The sequence below is a fragment of the Spermophilus citellus genome (genome assembly GCF_964194105.1).
Source record: "Spermophilus citellus genome assembly, chromosome: 7".
NCBI classification, from domain to species: domain Eukaryota; kingdom Metazoa; phylum Chordata; class Mammalia; order Rodentia; family Sciuridae; genus Spermophilus; species Spermophilus citellus.
Window position 1 is genome coordinate 36,016,196 of NC_138188.1, and position 21,932 is coordinate 36,038,127.

Below are 21,932 nucleotides of genomic sequence, written 5' to 3' on the forward strand. Positions count from 1 at the left end.
CAAAGTGCTCTGTCACAGAGCAGGTACCTTCCTGAATTGGGTGAATTATGAACCATGACTTGATACTGACTGGTAAGACCATCTAAAATTAATATGGGAACCACATAACAGTCAAAAAGCAATAACTCATCAGTTTCTAGCATAGTATAATGACTGTGAGAGGGGTATTTCCAGTACATAAGAAAAAGACCCATTATTGAAAAGGTGTCTACAATTGCCTTGATTTCATTATGACCTTGGAAAAAAGACAACATGATAAAACCAGTAACTAAGGTCTGCTAAGCCTGCTCCAGGTCAAAGAGGCTTTTTGGTTTACTGTAAGATTTTTTTGAGTGGCAAAAACTTTGCATGTTGTTACTTGAAAAATTTTCCTTATTGTGGTAGATTAGAAATTCCTGGAAGTCTTTCATGGGAGTTACATCTTCAAGAATGTCCAGTGACCCACCGGCAGGGATTGTGGCACCAAGTTCCTGAGTTCTAGTGTAATCTGAAGGACCAGACAGGTAGCAGTCTGGTTTGGTTTCTTATATTCAGTATTTTCTTAATTGGCAGTTGGTCAGCGTAGATATCATAAGACAACTCTCAAAGACATAAGAATTCTATTTTTCAAGAGGATCTTCTGATCCAAAGGAGAGAAGGTGGTGGCAAAGTGTTTGACCTAAATGGTTTCTGTGTGGTGCCTCAGTCAGGGTGGGAGATGGAAATTACATTCTGTAGGCCAGAAGTTTGGATTTTGGAGTGGCATGAATATAGGTGTATCAGCAAATTCAGCAAGAAATCATTCCTATTTCTTGACTAATTTAAATAAACAAAAATGGCAACACATACACACATACAGATTGCAGAGAAACCTCTCCATGATTTGACTTCTCAATAATCTGCCAGTGTCATCTATTTTAACTATTTTAACTATTTTAACTATAACCTGACATTCCCCAAGTATCACTACCAAGTCCCTTATAGCTAAGGAGTTTTGGGTTTTGGTTGGGAACATGGGGAAGTATGTAACATGCTTGATTGTTTTGCTTGACCTGTATCATTCCAGGAGAAATTCACACACAGGAAGGAAATACAGAATATGGACATTTAGGAGCAAGCTGATGTTAAGATGGTATTCAAAGTGTAAGAGATCTTCAATCAAAAAAAGAAAAAGAAAAAAGGAGTTTCTTTGGGTAAATACATGTGAAGGGAAATGGGAAGGGACCAGAGGCTGAGAGAGGGAGAAAGAAATAATTACTGATCTTGTCAGGATCACAAGGCCCAGCCTTTTCTCATCTCTGGATCCTTATATAATGTGTTGTGCCTTTCGGACTCCTCTGTTTTTCCCATTACCCCTGACTAGACTTAAAATCCCAGCTCAGAGGCCTTCCTTTCCAGGAAACCCTAGCCCCTTGCCTCCTCAGAGCAGTGAGGGCCACACATCATGATACTTCTCTGCTCTCTACAATGTGGACCAATTTTTCACCCTCAATTACAGGGTGCCTGGCTGGGGTCAGGGGCTGACAGGGATATTGGCATAACAAGGCAGAACTGAAAAAGTACAAGAGGGGTCTCCCCAGGGAGGAAATAAGGGCAGAGCTCTGAATGCGACTTTCCTTCCCAAGTTCTTTCCCTCAGCAGCCTTGGAGAGGGGGAAGCAGGGAAAGGGAGCTTTTCAGAATTGGGACTCAGCACTAGTTTCTATCCCTGGTGTTAGCTCCACCCCAGAAGTGAGTGGAACAGTTATTAGATATTAGTCCCATTTTATAAACTAGGAAGCTCAGACCTTGAGAAGGTAAAATAAATACCTTACCAAGGGTCACAAAGGCAGAGATGGATTACAAGTCCTTCTATACACAGGAGATGAGCATTCAAAAACTACCTGTTCAACAAAGGACTCCTGTCTCTCATATACCCAGGTAGACATGATTCTGATCTTATGTACAATTTGCAAAACGCTGTTATTGGGGAATTGGGAAAGGAACAAAAGCAGGAAACAAATTATATTGGCATAAGATCCATTGTTTTCAGAGTAATCCCATCAATGTACTCTGGTGCAAGAAGCTACTCCTCCTATACCCTGGATCCAATTCAGCCCAGAGAGGGCGATACTTCTGCCTGCTACCTTCTTTCCTTAGCCAGAGACATGCAATTGAACAAGTATATAGGGAGTACCATTGAAATATTCAGCAGCTATTGGGCTACATCATCCTGGTTATTCTGGGATATGGTGGTGATAGTGTGGCAAAACAGGGGAGAGGAGGTCAAGAGCCATCCTGGGTCATTACTTCCAAACTGCTGCTGAGTTGTGGCCTTTTGAGTGAAGAGTGGATTTATTAATACTGGACAAAGATCCATGGCCAGTTAATAAGCCTGTCTTTCTACAGACTTATTCCTGGAACTCTGAGTCTGGATCAGCCTTGAAAATGGGGAGTTCAGAGGCCAACTCCTATCCTCAGCTTAGTTATCAAGAAACTGGCCTGCTCTGAGCATCTGTCCCAGGAAAGAAGTCTAAAGTAGCTGTAATCTGGAATTGGCTCAGGTGCAAAGTAACTGATGAGGCATTTTCTCAGACCGTGGGGTACCTCCCAGAATTGGACACCTGATCAGGGCACCTCCTCAACACAGGCCCCCACCAGAGTTCAGGAGTCCTCTCACACTGTGCCTGCTGAGGCTAAGCAGCAAGGAGAGAAGTTGCAGAGAAGTCCCGAGCCTCAGCCTGTCCCTGAGGGTGGGCTGGGCTACTGCACTGGTCATTTCTTGGAGCCCCAGTGGCAAGTTCCAAGGTCTGAAGCCTGTAAAGAAGAGGCCCCACACATCCCAGAAACCAGCTCACCCATTTATTTGACTGAGAACATTAAGGAGGACAACAAAATTAAACAATCTTTAATAAAATTCCTATAGAAAACTCAGTCACAGGGTGAGCACTCAGTTATCTTCCCCATTATTGAGGACTGAGAGCTCCCAATATTCTTTGGAGAATGAGCAGTAGTTTTGCTGGATGTTGCCAGTACTCAGAGCATCCATTTACACATTCAAACCAGTAGTTCCTATTGCACATATTAACATTATTTGCCACCTAGCACCCTACATATATGGTACCTCAACAAATAAATAAGACATTTCCATGTGGCATGAAACCATTTCAATTTGAATTAATATCCTTGAAAAAAATCACATTAATACAAGTATTAATAAATACAGTAAGAACAGCTGGTATTTTACTAAAATACTGAATTTTAGGTCTGAAGATTATTCCATAAATAGGTTCTTTTTCCTTTGCTTGCTTTCTTGGATACATTTACTCAAGTATTAAGCTCTATGAAGTGAATTCTTTCATAGATACCATATAAAAACTGTATTAATATGCGCCTCATTACAGAAGCAGCTGGAAGAACTGGATCACACACTTAACTGAAAAGTAACTTAGGAAAAAGCTCTGCTTTTTTTTTTTTAAACTTCAAAACACAGACTGAAGAATACCAAAGAAACATCATTTTATATAGAACTCCCACTAGAAATTTTATAAATATATATATGCAGCATATTTATATATATATATATATGTATATATATATATTTGCCTCACCAGTAGATTTTCAGCAAGTCTGGTTGGAATGATGCTATCATAGTAAATAAATATTAACGAAAGAATTTATGAGTTTCCACAGGTTTAAAAGATTTCTTTTGAAAAATAATCATAAATTCAAGTTATAATTTGTAGTTTATACAGTTTAAAAATGGAAGGAAGACACCACTCTCTGAAGCCTTATTTGGAAAGTAAGAATAGCTCCCAGTCCCCAGGTGTGGAGAGTTGTTACCTGACTGATAACACTTGATCACAACACTGGAAAAGAAGTATTTACATCTTTCTGGTAAAGTACCAATCACTTAAAAAAAAAAGAGAGAGAGAGAGACAGAGAGAGAGAGACAGACATCAAACAATCCCTAGTAGCATTCCTTGGCGTGCAAAGTCAGCAGGAAATGATTATCCATAATGTTGACTCATATTCATGATGAATCTTGGAAGCATTCAGAAAGCAGAGGGTGGTCATCGGGAATTTCCCAGATTAGGATTTGCAGGATGCTGTGTTGTTAATTTAACTGAGTTCCAAAATTTCATTCCCTTTATAACATCTCTGGCAGGGTCACATTCAATTTAGTGCAAGTGCAAAACGAAAAAGAAAACTAACAAATACATTAGGAGCAAAGGCTGATCGTTAAGATCTGTAGTCCTTCCGAACTGTGTGGGCCATCCAGTTCACTTTAGTAGTCCAGCTTTCCCTGAGCGCCTCATCAAATTTTTGCTTAAATTGTTTGAGTGCTTCTTCTTCACTCTTCCCTAAGGCAAGAGAGTCCTAAAAATGAAAGGGAAAAAGTATGATTTTATATCCTCATCTGAGAGGTGCAAACAGCAAACTTTGCAAGAAGTTGGCTTGGCCTCGTCTTCCCTAGCTACATTAGGCAGAGTACCTCATGTTTTTACTTAGATTTGTCTGCAGGATGGGGAACAAAAGCAAGGTAGCATGATAAGATGACCTCACCAAAGGGTGTTTTGTTTGGTACTGAACCCAGGCCCCCTACGCCCCCAGTCCTTTTTATTTTGAGAAAGGATCTCAATAAGTTGCTTAGGACCTCATTATATCGCTGACCTTGAACTTGCAATCCTCCTGTCTCAGCCTCCTGAGCCACTGGGCTTATAGGTGTGCACCACCACATCTATCTCACCAAAGGGTTTTTGAAGATGAAATTAACTTATAATTATTGCAAGATACTCAGGTACTTTTCCAGTAAGAGGACTTAAGGCAAGTAAAAGGCACGCTGTTGAAAAGCAAGGTGCTTAACTACTTTCGGGTCTTCCACAGTGTGGGTAGAAGGTCACTGCCCAGTATGTCTTCTAAATGCCCCTTCTACTAATGGGAAAAGCATCTGGTTATAAGATCCACTTTCAAAATTGCTCCTTCATGTGAACTTTTCAGATTCTTTTCCTCTTGGCTAAAGACCATCTGAGGAAAGGGCTTTGTTTTACTCCCTTTGGAATATTTAAATGAAATAGACACCTCTTACTGACCTTCATGCCCACAAAGACCAAAATACAAGGAGAAGGGGTTTGTACCTTGAGATACTGTATATCCTTGACAGAGGTAAGCTCAGGAAGCCCTGCAGTCAACATCAGTGCAAAGAGAGTGATGAAGAGATTCCCGTGTCGGCGTAAAATCAGATATGCATCTTCACAACACTGGCGGAACCTTCAGTTGATGCAGCATATGAGCAGCGTTAGAGGGGAGACAGCACATTTCATAAAGAAGACATTGTTAGACTTTTTATTGGAACTGGGGCATTTCTACTGAAATAAAAGTTCATTGCTGATTTTTCCTTCTGTGAATATGTTCCTAGGACTAAAATTTATATAAACTGAGTTTTCTAAAATCATGCATATCTTAAAAAAAAAAAATAAAAACCAAAACTAAATTGAAATTCTATGATAAAAGACAATGTAACAATGCAGGCTGTTTACTTTACATGAACACAAGAACTGATTATTAAACTAGTGATAATTATAATCCAAGAGAGTTTCTGAACACAATTCTGGGTTCTGCCTATATGGTTTTACTCCAGAGACTAATCTCTTTAACGTGTGCCCCATCCACCCCACACCAGTGTCTGTGCCTCTGCACTGCTCCTCCCTGTAATCTGCCTTTCCTGCTCTTTCTCTTCTTCAAGACAGTAATTCAAGGGGACCATCCATTCTTATGCCCCTTATTTTGCCACAGAAAAAAACAGGACAGAAACTGGGATTCTGTCTGTATTTTAGACCTCTAATCCCCACAACAGCCCTGAACTTTAATTACTTTTGTCCACATTTTGAGATTAAAGAAACAAAGGTAGAAAGACAAGTAATGTGTTTAGGAACACACAAGTGGAAAGGAATAGATTATGAAGTCTCTCCCAGAACCCAGACTCCTCACTACTCTCTACATACAATCAGAGTAAAATCTATAATTCTTGTTCTCTCAGCATCTTACTGTCAAATATCTGAATAGCTTCAGATAATTTTCTGAAACAGATAAAAGATGGTATACACTTGGAGTCAAACATAGTAACTTATTTCAAATTTCTATCATTTTGTTTTTTTCTTGAACATTTCTGAACTGGCACAAGGATCTGACAAGCAAACTCCTCCACCCTAAAGCCTCCTGTTATTGTCTGAATATCTCCCAGACCCAAACTCAGTTAGCAAATGTTACTCTGCTGGTCAGATGACAAAATGCCAGACATGTTTAGTTTTGACAGAAAGGCAATACTCACCGGCCAAACTTTTCTGTGTTTCCTGTTTTTCCTTGTTGAATGACATGAATGAAATCATAAGTAAGAATAAAAGGCACTCTCTCTCTTTTAATGCCAAATTTAGATTTAAAATTTCCAAGAATGTGTCCAAAGTCGATGTGGAAGAGCTGAAAATCAAATGGGATTTAATTTCTCTTATTTTTCTAGAGAAAAACAAGAAAGGCAAGATCTCTGTAGCCCTCAACTCCCATGCACTACACCCACCCCTCATTCTGTGCGGAGCCCACTGGGCCACTTGGGAAGAGTATTTTTAACACTCTTAAGTCTTTTACTTTCCATAAGAACATTGATCTTAAATTGCATAAATCCAATGGGAAAGGAGAATCTTTAAAAGAAAAATTCACCCAAATAATAAACATGCGTGATTAAAAAAAATGTAGTTTTAGATAGACAGCATGCCTTTATTTTATTTGTTTATTTTTATGTGGTGCTGAAGATCAAACCCAGTGCCCCACGCATGCAAGGCAAGTGCTCTGCCCGAGCTACAGCCCCAGCCCAACATGAGTGATTTTTAAAATGCCAAATAGTTCTAGAAAACAAAACAAAGAGCACAAACATGCCCCACTACCTCCTTTACCCTAAGTGCTACCCCTCAGAAGGTACTTTCTCCCCATGCTTACACAATTTGCCCTGGTATCTGCCTCCATTTTTCTAAATATTATTTTTATACTTATATGTACTTTCTAATTTTAGATTATTATTCTTATGGAAAATAAAGATTTAGTACCCTGTGCTATAATGTTACAGAATACAGCACACTGTCATAGATTCTGGTTAAATTGGCATTCAGTGTTTTTTGGGGTTGTTTGCTTTTGCAGTACTGGGGATTAAACCGAGGGGTACTCTACTGACAAGCAAATCCACCCTCACCCCAAGATTAGAGATCCTGCTGCTGAGAAATACACCTGAACCAAACAACAGTGAAACTTACCCCACACATAATCTAGCCCTGCCTGAGCCTTAACATTACTCCAACTCAGAACACTGAGGAGACAAAAACTCCAAACCAACAAGAACCCAAGGAGGAACAATCAGAGGAAACTCACATCCTACACTCCTTGACATCTATTCATATATCAAAAATGAGAAGCCCCAGAACAAAAAAGATAATTACAAAAAACAAAAAAATGTGATTTGCCACTTAAACAGAATTGAGGGCAAAAAAAGAAGAAGATAAATCTATCTAAATTGATGCACAAGTCCACGGCCTTTGAAAGAAAACATTAGGAAAAACGCAAAAAAAAAAAAAAAAATCTCCTCCCCAAATTCACAATACCCCAATAAAGGATCCCACTGATACTGAGAATTAAAATGTTCAATGAAGTAAAAGAAGATCTAAGGAATGAATTGAGATAGCAAACAGGAAATGATAAGACTACTTCATTAAAGAAATAGAAACAATGAAAAGAAATCAGTGACCAGAAACCAATCAGAAATGAAAGACACAATCAATAACAGATTAGATTACATAGAAAATAAAACCTTAGCCCTTGAAAACAGGGTATATGAACTTGAGTACATAGAATGCAATACAGGGAAAAAATTATTGAACATGATCAGAATATACAAAAACTCTGGAAAAAACATCAGAAGACCAAATCTGAGAATTGTTGGGATGGAAGAGAACAGGGAGATAGATACAAGCTAAAAGCATTGAGAACAGTTTCAATGAGATAGTTAGAGAAAACGTTTCTCATATCAGAAATGAAACAAAGATCTACATACTGGAGGCTTATAGGATCCCCCAAAAGATCTATTCAAATGAGAAGATCCAAATTCTAGACCCTATTCTAGAGAAGACCCAAATCAATAAAATTAGAAATGAAAAAAGAGATATCACCACTGGCCCTTCTGAAATCGAGATAATCATCAGAACCTATTTTGAAATTTTATAATCAATAAACTGGAAAATTTAGAAGACATTGACAAATTTCTAGACACATATGACTTGCCCAAAATGAACCATAAAGACACAGAAAACCTAAACAGACCAATATAAAATAATGAAACTGAACAGCAATTAAAGCCTTCCAAAAACAAAAACTCAAGAACAGACGGAATCTCAGTTGAGTGCTACTAGACCTCAAAAGAAGAATTAACACCATCTTTCTCAAATTATTCCATGAATTGAAAGAGAGGGAACACTCCCAAATATATTCCATGAAGTAAGTATAACCATGGTACCAAAACTAAAGATGCATTGATGAAAGAAAACTGTATACTCATATATCTGATGAACATAGATGCAAAAATCCTTAATAAAATATTTGCAAATCACATTCAAAAACATATCAAAAAGATAATACACCACAGTCAAGTAGGTTTCATTCCAGAGATGTAAGGTTGGTTGAATATAAACAAATCAATAATGTGATTTGCCACTTAAACAGAATTAAGGGCAAGAATCTCATGATCATCTCAACAGATGCAAAAAAGGCCTTTAATAAAATCCAGCACCCTTTCATGTTAAAAATGTTGGAGAGGGATAAAAGGAACTTACCTCAACATCATAAAAGCTATTTATGACAAATCCAAAGCCAACCTCATACTGAATGGAGAAAAAACTAAAAGTATTTCCTCTAAAATTAGGAACAAGACAAAGCTGTTCACCTTATCACTCTTTCTCAATAATAGCTCTTTAACAATAGCCAGTGATCAGGCAAGAGAAGGAAATCAAAGTGATGCAAACAGGAAAGAAGTCGAACTATCTCTGTTTGCCAAATGACATGATCTTATGTCTAGAAGACCCAAAAGTCGCCAAGGGAAGATTTCTAGACCTTATGAATGAGTTCAGCAAAGTAGCGGGATACAAGTTCAATACCCATAAATCAAAAGCTTTCTTATACTCCAACAGTGGTTCAGCCAAGGAAGAAATAAAGGAAACCATCTCATTCACAATAATCTCAAAACCAAAATCAAAACCAAAACAAACAAACAAACAAACAAAAAAAAAAACTTGAGAATTTATTTAACCAGGGAGGTAAAAGAACTTTACAATGAAAATTATAAAACACTGATGTAAGAAAAGAAACTAAAGAACTTAAAAGATGGAAAGACCTCCTATGTTCTTGGATAGGCAGAATTAGTATTGTCAAAATGGCCATACTATCAAAAGCAATATACAAATTCAATGCAATCACCATCAAAATGCCAATGACATTCTTCACAGAATTAGAAAAAACAATCCTTAAATTGAGTTGGAAGAATAACAGACTCAGAATGGCCAAAGCAATTCTGAATAAGAACGATGATGCAGGAGGCATCACAACTCCTGATCTGAAATTATACTACAGAGCTACAGTAACAAAAAACACCATGGTATTGGCATAAAAATATACATGCAGACTAACTGAACAGAATAGAAGACACAAAAATCCACATAATTACAGCCATCTGATATTTGACAAAGGTGCCAAAAATATATTTTGGAGAAAAGACAGGCTTCTTAACAAATGGTGCTGGGAAAACTGAATAGCTCTATGTAGAAACTAGATCCCTATCTCTCATCTTACACAAAAGTCACAACAAAATAGATCAAAGACTTAGACCAGAAACCATGCCAACTGTCAGAAAAAAACATAGGGTCAACACTCCCTCATATTGGTGCACAGACTTTCTTATCAAAACACCCAAACCATAAGAAAAAGAACCAAAAATCAATAAGTGGGATGCCATCAAAACAAACATCTAAGGTAATGCTATTCTTCCCTAGTGGCCCCCGCTTATTGTGAATTAGCATCTGCATATTAGAGAAAACATTATATTTTTGGTTTTGTGGGATTGGCTTATTTAGCTTAGAATAATATTCTCCAACCATTTACTGGCAAATGTCATAATTTTACTCTTCTTTAAAATTGAGTAATATTCCAATGAGTATATCATACTACATTTTCTTTATCCATTCATCTATTGAGGGACACCTAGAAATGGTGGGAGTGAAGGGAATATGGGGATAGGAAAGATAGTAGAATGAAACAGACATTATTACTGTATGAATATATGTGACTATATGACCAATATGATTCTGCAACTGTACACTCAGAAAAATGAGAAATTATATCCCATCTGTGTATATCAAAGTGTATAAATGCAATCTACTGTCATGTATAACTAATTAAAACAAACAAACAAACAAACAAAAAAGTTCGGTATAGGAAAGGAAACAATTAAGAATGTGAAGACAGAACCTATAGAATGGGAGAGAAACTTTGTCAGCAGATTCTCTAATAGGGGATTAATATTCAGAATATATAAAGACCTTAAAAAAACTTGACATCAAATATAAAACAAACAAACAAAAAACCTCAAATAAACCCAACCAATAAGTGGGCAAAAGAACTAAATAAAAAATTCTCAAAAGAAGAAACACAAGGGCTGGGGTTGTGGCTCAGGGGTAGAGCGCTTGCCTAGCACATACAAGGCCCTGGGTCCAATCTTCATATGATCCACTATCCCACTCCTTGGCATTTTCCCAAAAGAACTAAAATCAGCATACTGTATCGAGACAGCCACCTCAATGTTTATAGCAGCACAATTCACAATAGCTAAATTATGAAATCAATCCAGGTGCCCATCAATAGGTGAATGGATTAAAAAAACTGTGGTATGTATACACAGTGGATTTCTACTCAGCCATAAAGAAGAATAAAATTATGGCAATGGAGAACATCATGCTAAGTGATGTTCCCAGTCCCAAAAAATCAAAGTTCAAATGTTTTCTCTCGTATGTGAAAGAGTAAAATAAAGGAAAGGAGGAGGAAAGCATAGAATATCATAAAGGGAAAATGAGTAGTATAGAAGGAGAATAAGAGGCAGAGTGGAGGGATGGAGAAGGGAAGGTAATGTGGAATAATTCTTTAAAAATTATGTTATATGCACATATAAGTATACCAGAGAATTTCACTTTTAAGTAAATAGACCCAATCAAATATAAATAAATAGATAAGCAAAAGGAAATCTAACAGAGTAGGGGAAGGAGAATGGGGGAGGAGAGGGAGGATAGAAGGGAAAAGGGGCACTGTGAACTGAAATTAAATTCCGTGCATGTATGATTTTGTCGAATGAACCCAAATACTATATATAACTATATAGCTCTAAGAAAAAATAATTATACATATAAAATAAACACATAAATCAAAATATCTTCACATACTGACAAACATTTCCTGCGGGGAAAAAACTGCCTTAGTTAAGTACTAGTTTCAACTCTTGGTGCATGTCCTTAATCCAGTAGCCTCCTGAGAAAAGATGCAGAGGAGAAAGCTGAACACGGTGGTATGTGCCTGTAATTCTACTTATTCAGGAAGCTGAGTCAGGAGGATCAAGGTCAAGCCATCCTGGGCAATGTACAAGACGCCAACAGGAAAAAAAAAAGAAAAAAAGAAAAATATATATATATATTAGAGGAGGTACAGATTTTGAGAACTTGCATGTTTGAAAATGTCTTTCTTTATTCCATCTTCACACTTGTATGATAGTCTGGTTATAGAATTCTAAGTTAGAAGTCATTTTCCTTGAAAATTAGAAAGGCTTTTACCGTCTTAAAGTTTCCAATTTAGCTTTGATAAGACAAAGTCATTTTGATTCCTAAACTCTGATATTTGGCTTCCTGTGTCTCTGAAAAGGTTTTAGAATCTTTTCTTTATGCCTGATGCACTGAAAAGGATTTTAATAAGAATCTTTTCATCCACTATAAGTACAAAGAAAATTGTTAAGTTTTGTGCTCTGTTGACTGGATCTTCATGAACATCAGCTCTGGGAAACATTTTTTATATTTGCTTAGGAGTTCCTTCCCTTACTATTCTCTATTACTTCTTTCTGGAATACTATTAGGCTGATGGACTAATAGGACTAAGTCCTCGAAACACTGGCCAGAGCAATTAGACAGATGAAAGAAATTAAAGGCATAAAAATTGGAAAAGAAGAACTTAAATTATCACTATTTGCGGATGACATGATTCTATACCTAGAAGACCCAAAAGGGTCTACAAAGAAACTACTAGAACTAATAAATGAATTCAGCAAAGTGGCAGGATATAAAATCAACACGCATAAATCAAAGGCATTTCTGTATATCAGCGACAAAACTTCTGAAACGGAAATGAGGAAAAACACTCCATTCACAATATCCTCAAAAAAAAAAAAAATAAAATACTTGGGAATCAACCTAACAAAAGAGGTGAAAGACCTATACAATGAAAACTACAGAACCCTAAAGAGAGAAGTAGAAGAGGATTTTAGAAGATGGAAAAATATACCTTGTTCATGGATAGGCAGAACTAACATCATCAAAATGGCGATATTACCAAAAGTTCTCTATAGGTTTAATGCAATGCCAATCAAAATCCCAATGGCATTTCTTGTAGAAATAGATAAAGCAATCGTGAAATTCATATGGAAAAATAAAAGACCCAGAATAGCAAAAGCAATTCTAAGCAGGAAGTGTGAATCAGGTGGTATAGCGATACCAGATTTCAAACTATATTACAGAGCAATAGTAATAAAAACAGCATGGTACTGGTACCAGAACAGGCGGGTGGACCAATGGTACAGAATAGAGGACACAGAGACTAAGCCACAAAACTACAACTATCTTATATTTGATAAAGGAGCTAAAAACATGCAATGGAGAAAGGATAGCATCTTCAACAAATGGTGTTGGGAAAACTGGAAATCCATATGCAACAAAATGAAACTGAATCCCCTCCTCTTGCCATGCACAAAAGTCAACTCAAAGTGGATCAAGGAGCTAGATATCAAATCAGAGACTCTCCGTCCGATAGAAGAAAAAGTTGGCTCCGATCTACATATTGTGGAGTCGGGCTCAAAATTCCTTAATAGGACACCCATAGCACAAGAGTTAATAACAAGAATCAACAAATGGGACTTTCTTAAACTGAAAAGTTTTTTCTCAGCAAGAGAAACAATAAGAGAGGTAAACAGGGAGCCTACATCCTGGGAACAAATTTTTACTCCTCACACTTCAGATAGAGCCCTAATATCCAGAGTATACAAAGAACTCAAAAAATTAGACAATAAGAAAACAAACAACCCAATCAACAAATGGGCCAAGGACATGAACAAACACTTCACAGAGGAGGACATACAATCAATCAACAAGTACATGAAAAAATGCTCACCATCTCTAGCAGTCAAGGAAATGTAAATCAAAACCACCCTAAGATACCACCTCACCCCAGTAAGAGTGGCAGCCATGATGAAGTCAAACAACAACAAGTGCTGGCGAGGATGTGGGGAAAAGGGTACTCTTGTACACTGCTGGTGGGACTGCAAACGGGTGCGGCCAATTTGGAAAGCAGTATGGAGATTCCTGGGAAAGCTGGGAATGGAACCACCATTTGACCCAGCTATTGCCCTTCTCGGACTATTTCCTGAAGACCTTAAAAGAGCACACTACAGGGATACTGCCATATCGATGTTCATAGCAGCACAATTCACAATTGCTAGACTGTGGAATCAACCCAGATGCCCTTCAATAGATGAGTGGATAAAAAAAAATGTGGCATTTATACACCATGGAGTATTATGCAGCACTAAAAAATGACAAAATCATGGAATTTGCAGGGAAATGGATGGCACTAGAGCAGATTATGCTTAGTGAAGCTAGCCAATCCCTAAAAAACAAATACCAAATGTCTTCTTTGATATAATGAGAGCAACTAAGAACAGAACAGGGAGGAAGAGCAGGAAGAAAAGATTAACATTAAACAGAGACATGAGGTGGGAGGGAAAGGGAGAAAAAAAGGGAAATTGCATGGAAATGGAGGGAGACCCTCATTGTTATACAAAATTACATATAAGAGGTTATGAGGGGAATGGGATAACAAACATGGAGGGAAATGAATTACAGTAGATGGGGTAGAGAGAGAAGATGGGAGGGGAGGGGAGGGGGGATAGTAGGGGATACGAAAGGTAGCAGAATACAACAGTCACTAATATGGCAGTATGTAAAAATGTGATGTGTAACCGATGTGATTCTGCAATCTGTATTTGGGGTAAAAATGGGAGTTCATAACCCACTTGATTCTAATGTATGAAATATGATATGTCAAGAGCTTTGTAATGTTGTGAACAACCAATAAAAAAAAAATAATAGGACTAAGTCTCCCAGGACTAAGTCTCTATCACTTCAATATTGTGCATAAATACAGCGCACACACGGCAGTGGGGGTTGGGGAAGAAATAGACATTAAGGCATAGTGTTTTAAATCAAATTGCTAGGATTTAAAACCTGGAATGTCTACTCTGTTGACTCATTTTTCCTACCTATAAAATGGGGATAGTACTACTTTGCTGTAAAGTTGTCATGAAGATTCTTCATTAACATATATAACACACTTACATTTGTTCCAATTTTAACTTTTTGTTTGTTCCTATTTTTAAGACCTCTATTCTCTAATTTAAAAAAAGAAGTCATTATATTTCATAATACAATGCTATCTACTTTTTTTCTATTTTAAAAATCATCATCTGTTAAACTGAAGTTACTCCATTTTCCCAGAGTCCTTCTTCCCCCACCTGATAGAGGTTAATTAGTTCATTTAGTCATTCTATAACATACATATTTCTTTTTTAACATATATATTTCAAAACATGTTATTTATGATATATATATATATATATATATATATATATATATATATATATATATATATTTGTCAATTTAAAAATATCTGCTAGTCCTTGGCTAACCATTCATATCTGAGTTGCTAAAAAGCTAAAGGAAAATTCCATGTAAATAGTTATGCTTGTTTGTTGAATAGTGATCTTCCCTGAAGAGGGCTTGGGAAGAGACCTCAACTGTAAGAATCTTTTCACTGGAATCAATCAGATTTTCTTACATATCTCGTGGAGGAGAAGGATAGAAACCTGATAGCCAGTGTTCCTGTAGCAAAGCAAGTGGAAGTGGCTGTAAACTGCAACATTTAGTATGCTTTTAACTTAGCCCCATTTTTAATACGGCACTTTCCCCTCAGCCTTTTATAGAACTTAGTGTCCTTTAATCAGAAGTTCCTTCAGAAAATAAATCTTCTGTGTCCTTCTCCAGGTAAGGAAGGGGACTTGAGCAAATAAACTATTCCATATAAAAACTGCCGCACAATCCCATTTTTAACCTTGCCCATATGCCCATCCTGAACAGTACTTGGTGCCTCCAATTACATAGCTTTCCTTAGACTGGCATGACTTTCTTTTTCTCACACACACACACACACACACACACACACACACACACACACACACACATATTTAGTTGTAGTTGGACACAATACCTTTATTTTACTTATTTATTTATTCATATGTGGTGCTGAGGATCGAACCCAGTGCCTTGCATGTGTTAGGCGAGCGTTCTACCGCTGAGCCACACCCTACCAATACTCAGGTTCCCATTTTTCAGTCATTGCTAAATCATTGCTGCTGCTTCATCTCACTTTCTATCATTCCCAAATCTATTATGTCTTTCATCCACTGTGATCTCTTCCCTAACACCTTTGACTTCTTGAGTTTATCTACTTTTTTCTTGTTGCTTATTATTACTTTAGAGAGGTATCAGGAAAAAATAATGTAGACAAACCAAAGTGTTTGGTCTGATTAACTTGAAGTCTGAGGGAATCCTTTGAAGTAGGGACACATGGTTCAATTCTCAGAACCCAAGCCAAAACTACCCAAATCTCCCATGTGGTATAAAATTCTGTGTTCCATTCATGGCCAAAACTCACATAGTCACCTAGAGATATTCATTCTGGTATGCTTCTAGTTTGAGGAATCCCAATGGTGACTAAACTGAAAAATTATCCATCTGTTAATATAAAAAAAATTTACAAACAACCTAAGTCACTTAAATTAAAAAAAAAAAAAGGAAATTTTTCATTTGGAAATTCATTTGAAACTAAAGAGTTTCCTCACAGTTAACCCAGCTGTGGTATCCTTGGATACCTCCAAATAGTATTCGTATACTACTTTCCTTCCTATTCCCACATATGATTAAGTTCAATGTTCTAAAAGAACTGACTTAAGTGTTGTTCCTACCACTTTTTTTTTTTAAACTAAAGCACTGGCTACATTTTTTGAAGTCAATACATCTAGCACATCTTCTATAAGTAAATGCTTAACCAACTAATTTGAAACAAACAAATACAAGAAGTAGATGGTTATGAAATGAGGGAAATTGAGGAAAGATGAAGATATGATTTGATATCACTGAGGCCCTTGGCAAAGCCAGCAGTATAGCTCACCTGGCCAGTTTTTTTGACCATGATGTTGTCACTGTGTCTGTCACCAATCCCAAGGACATAAGAAGCTACACAGTAGCCAGCACAAGACAGGGTAAACTCCTCAATTGCTCTGTCCAGGTCATCCCTGAATAAGAGAAAAAGTAGGAGCCTCAATGGTATTCAGCTTTCAAATGTGTGGGATGAGACCCAAACCATACCTGTTACTTTTTTAACTGTGAAAAGAACTTACAATACATAGCTACCAAAACCACAGGGTGGGTCAGCCAAGAATCAGGGGAGTCAGGTAGCTTAAAAACACTAGATATAGGGGCTGGGGTTGTGGCACAAATGGTGGAGTGCCTGCCTAGTATGTGTGAGGCACTGGGTTTGATCCTCAGCACCACATAAAAATAAAATAAAGATACTGTACTCATCTAAAACCAAAAAATAAATATTAAAAAGAAAAAAAAACAACACGAGATGTATGGGCTCAGCCATTCAATTCCTGAGTCCTGGGGTTAGTTGGGGGCGGGGGCCGTGTTGGTGCTTGTTTCAGTAGGGATGGAGGTAAGCTCATGTGCATAAAAGGGCAGGCTACTGTGGTTTTGGTTGGATCACAATGCGCTTAGGAACATTTTTGTCAGTTTTGACCTAAGACTAGAATTCCATGTTGAAGAGTTGAGTATTGTAGTTTCCACCATCTGAGTCACTGATCTCAACTGGAAGCGAGCAATACAGACTCTTGTGGAGACAAGGCCACAAAGATCAAAATTTAGAAACTGATTCTCACATACAAGTTCTTGGACAATGCTAATGATAACATCTGAATCTCATTTTGAAGTCTTTAGCCATAAATAATTGTGGAGCTCTTCACTTATTAATGCTTGTCCAACACCATCACCATAAATAACACATAACTAAGCACTACATTTTTTTAAAGAGGTCATAGTCTACAAGCTCATTTACTTCTATCATAAAATTAATCTACTATAAACTTACTTAGGTTCATATATTCACATAATTACAAAAGCTGATATGTTTAAACGAAAACTTCACTACGTCATCTTAAATTCCTACGTGGAATATCATTGCAGAGCTTATAAAATTTGACTTAGATAAAGTAGAAATCAATTATAACCATTCATAAGATTTTAGGTCATTCTGTTCTAACCTGAAGTGAAGCAATCTATAAAACTAATTTTTCCTCTCAGACACCAATGATTTCTATTGGGAAAAGAATTATCTGTTTGGATGTTTGCATAGAAAAATGATGATTAAATAGAATCAACTAACCCAGAATTATATTCCTTCAGCCAGTTCAGAAGGGCATCTTTGTTGAAAGCTGCTGCAGCAGCCACATTGCTACTATTCAGCTGAATGTCAGCAATTGTTTCAGAGGTGCTCACAACTTCAATGAGGCCAGAGCGATCTCCTGTTGCTAAACAGCCATAAGGGAGCATGCTGAAAGGGGGGGAAACAGATGGGGGGGCATTAAAAAGTCATAATTTCCTTAAAATGAAACATTAATTTGTTAATTTCCCCTAGGATTTACAAAAACTATTATCATCGATACGTTGCCATTACTCATTATTATGTTATTGCCATGTGAAAAAATACCACCTCTATCTTTTGTTAGGGAATAAAATTCTTAGACAAGAGATGGAATGATTTACCAGAATTCCAAAGATCTAGCTAAATATATCATTTATTACTACAGCATTATTACTCTATTTATTTGTTAGAGGAATGCAAGTGTATTAGATAAGAAAAACTCCTTCATTTTGACTACAAACTTTGGGGAAGGGAATCAGTTTTTATGGAGCAATTGGTATGTACTACACAGTAGGCCAAGCACTATACATATTATTTTTGTTCAGGACAACTTCACCTTTCTAACTGCTCAAGCCCACAACCTTAAGGTCATCTTTGACTCTTCTCTTTCTTTCATGACCAACATTTAATTTAGGTGCCTTGAAAACGTATCCAGAGTCCAAATACTTCCCCACTCCCACTCTTCCTCTGCTAAAACCAAGTCAAACTAACCTTTATCTCAATTATTGAAGTTTCCCTACTGGTCTGCCAGTGTATACATCATAGCCTGTTCTAAATGCAACAGGACTATGATTCATTTAAAATGTATGCATATGCTATCACTCCCCTGATCAAAATGTCTGTGATTGCTTTCCACCTTAGAGTGAAAGCCAACATGCTTGCCATGGCTTGAAAGGCTTCTTTAATCTGGCCTCCTTCATCTCTTCTACTTTTCCCCATTACTAACTTTGTTCCTATCACATTGGCCTCAAACATATTAGGCAAAATATTCAGCTATTCCTTTGCACGTGTTATTTTCTCTTCTGGACTATTCCTCCTCAAGACATCTATATGGCTTTCCCCCTCAATTCTAGGAAATCGCTTCTGAAATATCAACTTTTCAGTGAGAACTTCCTGGATCATCCTATTTAAAATACACTATCCTTGACCAATATCCACTATTCCTTCCTTGCTTTATTCTTCTGTATACACCTCAACACTATCCAACATCCTGTACATTTTACTTATTTATCTGTATCCACCATTAGGATATAAGTTTATCAGGCAGGGATGTCTTATTACTCACTACAGTATCCTCAGTGACTGAAAATATGCCTAGCACAGAACAGATGCTCAATAAATATTTGTAAATCATTAAGCACATTTAATAACAAAATCCTTATGAAGTAAGTTCCCAATTTTACAAATGAGGAATGTAAGTAACCTGCCCCAAATCACAAATTTTACTAACGTGTAAGATCTGAGAGTTAAAACTGGGTCTGTGCAGCTCTGAAACTATCTTTTTAACCTAACACAATCTCCAGAGTAACAGACTATTCCTGTGTAAACAAAAATACATAGGGAGAATAAAGTGAATGAAGAACTGCTACATGTTTTACAGCAATTGAATGGATTGTTAAATGACAGCACCAAATGTGAAGCCAACAGGTCTGCATGCTGACTTCGTTATTTCCTGAATTGAAATTTTACCTCCCCTGCAGGATTATGAACTCCTTAGAGACAAACTTTAACTGAAAAGAGGTGACTGAAAAGGTAGAAAAGGCTGATAGTCTGTCAGGAAGATGAGACTTGATATTTTTATTAGCTAGACATCCAGAGTGGCTACCAATACCACATACTAAGAAATATTTTAGATTATTGATTAAAATAATTTTTTCCAAATTCATAAGTAGCACTTTGCTTTTTTTTTTTAAGGATTTCTTCACTGACAGGATTCGATTTGACAAATTCCTGCATTTTTTTAAAATTTATTTTTAAATTATAGGTGGATACAATATCTTTTTTTATGTGGTGCTGAGGATCGAACCCAGTGCCTCACACATGCTAGGTGAGCGCTTTATCTCTGACCCACAACCCAGCCCGCATTTTGCTTTGATTTGTTCTTATTTGATTCCTGCTAAAGATAAAATTTTTCTCTTTTGGCCATTTTAAGAAGAATTTATTATTGGGCTGGGGCTGTAGCACAGTGGCAGAGCGCTTGCCTAGCATGCATGAGACCCTGGGTTGAATTCTCAGCACCACATAAAAAAAACAAGAATTTTTTTTGTGAATTAGCCATTTATATCCTTTGCCTATTTATTAGAATTCTAAACATTTTTCTTAGTGATTTATGAGCTTTATGTATATTAATGTGTTTTTCTCATTTTGGTTGCAAGTATTTTCTCTACATTTAAAAAAACTATAATAACAACTTGAAAACTGCAAAAGATACATTGGAAGGTTCAACTAAAGATCAGGTACTATAGAAATGCTATGAACAGGATTTATGGGTTTAATAAATAGTTGGGTGCAGCTATGTGTCAAACAATGTCTCAGATGTCAAATGGTGATTCAGAAATAAGCAATCCCTACTCTCACTGAACTTAAAAGCACAAATGCACAATATGCATGTGATCTCTGTATGAGGGAGAAATACCAGGAAAACGTAGCAGGAGTTAAGAAAGATCTCCATGAAGAGTAAAGACAGGAAGGCTGGAGCAGAGTATGAGGGGGGAGCATTAGAGCGGAGTGGAGAGAGGACAGAGTAAATGTTAGAAGACCATGTAGGGCACTGTAGGGGCCTATAAGGACTTCTGTCACTCTCCTGGAAAACCTTCTGGACTTTATGCAAAGGGGGAAGAGGTGGGGTCGGGGGGAGGGAGTGTATGAGTATATTAGCAAGTTAACAATCAGATTAAAAAGGAGACTTTCTAAAATTCCTTCCAAAGAAAAATTCAATTATTTTATACCTCTTCTAGCACTTTGCTAGTCTAACAAAATAAGAATGAAAGCCCAAACTGTCAAATTACATGCTGGTTGACTTGATATACCAATGGACTGTTTTACACCTGCATTATTCATTTATTTCTCCTTAAAAAAAAAAAATTACCTCCAAATAAGAAAGGCAACTTTGGAGCACTAATATTTTTACTGACACCCTTATCCTTATCATGACACAACACATGTAAAGCAAACACTGTCAGGTTAAAGTGCACTTTCACACTTTCCTGCATCTCCTCCTGCCCCACTTGCAACAAAATAGGGCACAAGTCCAATAACTTCCTCTTCAAAAGCAGGCAATGATGAAAGCACTCAGTGCCTTGAGGATGGAACATTCACAACCGGAAGGAAAAAACATCCTTGTCAGAGAGACAGTTTGACATAAGTCAAGCTGGGGACAAACTCTTGGAACCCTGATCATCTTATCTAGGCCTCCTTTGCAATGAACTTCTACACTTCTTGTAAAGGCCATGACAGCACTTTCAGTAATGTTTACCTTCCTTTCTCATAATTTGACCCAAGGAACAATGTGTTAATTTTCAAATTAAAGCAAGAATTACAAAATGAAATGAATTCTAGAGCAGTGAGGATGGCAGATTCATATCTTTACTTAATAGATATGTACCAAGTCTTCTTTGGTCTTGACTCAACACACTGACCCAAATCTTGAGTAGTACCTTATAGCTCACTGCCTCTGAAGGAGGAAAGTGTAAATCTTTTACCTCATGTTTACATTATTTTCATATCCTTCCTTCACCCCTCTGAGACTGATCATTAAATATCTTATATGTAACTTCTGCATGGGTCTCTTAAAAGGGAAGTAAACTCCATTAGTGCAACTCAGAAATAAACTTGGACACAACCATAAAAAATAGATTTTATGTGTAGCATAGGAAGGCAGGTATACAGAGCATTGTTAAATCTCCCCAAGGTCAGATGGATTTACATGTAGACAGCCTATCAGACTTCAAAGAAAAGGTCATTTGTTGACCAAAGGATTGTTTCTTAACCCTTTGGCTAAGATTAAGTGTTGTCAAGATATAAGGAGGTTAAGATATCTCA

The 21,932-nt window shown here is 37.0% G+C and overlaps 1 protein-coding gene across 2 annotated transcripts in view; it reads right to left on the reverse strand.

Annotated features, from left to right (window-relative positions):
- Positions 1–2,318: 2,318 nt before the first annotated feature.
- The window catches only part of PIK3CB (phosphatidylinositol-4,5-bisphosphate 3-kinase catalytic subunit beta), a 140,330-nt gene continuing 120,716 nt past the window's right edge, over positions 2,319–21,932 (reverse strand). The window contains exons 19-23 of one of the 2 annotated variants that reach the window (XM_081302099.1): positions 17,853–18,020; positions 16,581–16,704; positions 6,289–6,434; positions 5,096–5,228; positions 2,319–4,337 (exon numbers count right to left, since the gene is read on the reverse strand). In XM_081302099.1, coding sequence (XP_081158225.1) covers positions 4,200–4,337; positions 5,096–5,228; positions 6,289–6,434; positions 16,581–16,704; positions 17,853–18,020 — 709 coding nt within the window. In that variant the 3' untranslated portion in view covers positions 2,319–4,199. The remainder of the gene's footprint in view (positions 4,338–5,095; positions 5,229–6,288; positions 6,435–16,580; positions 16,705–17,852; positions 18,021–21,932) is intronic. The other variant, XM_081302098.1, reaches the window with a different exon arrangement.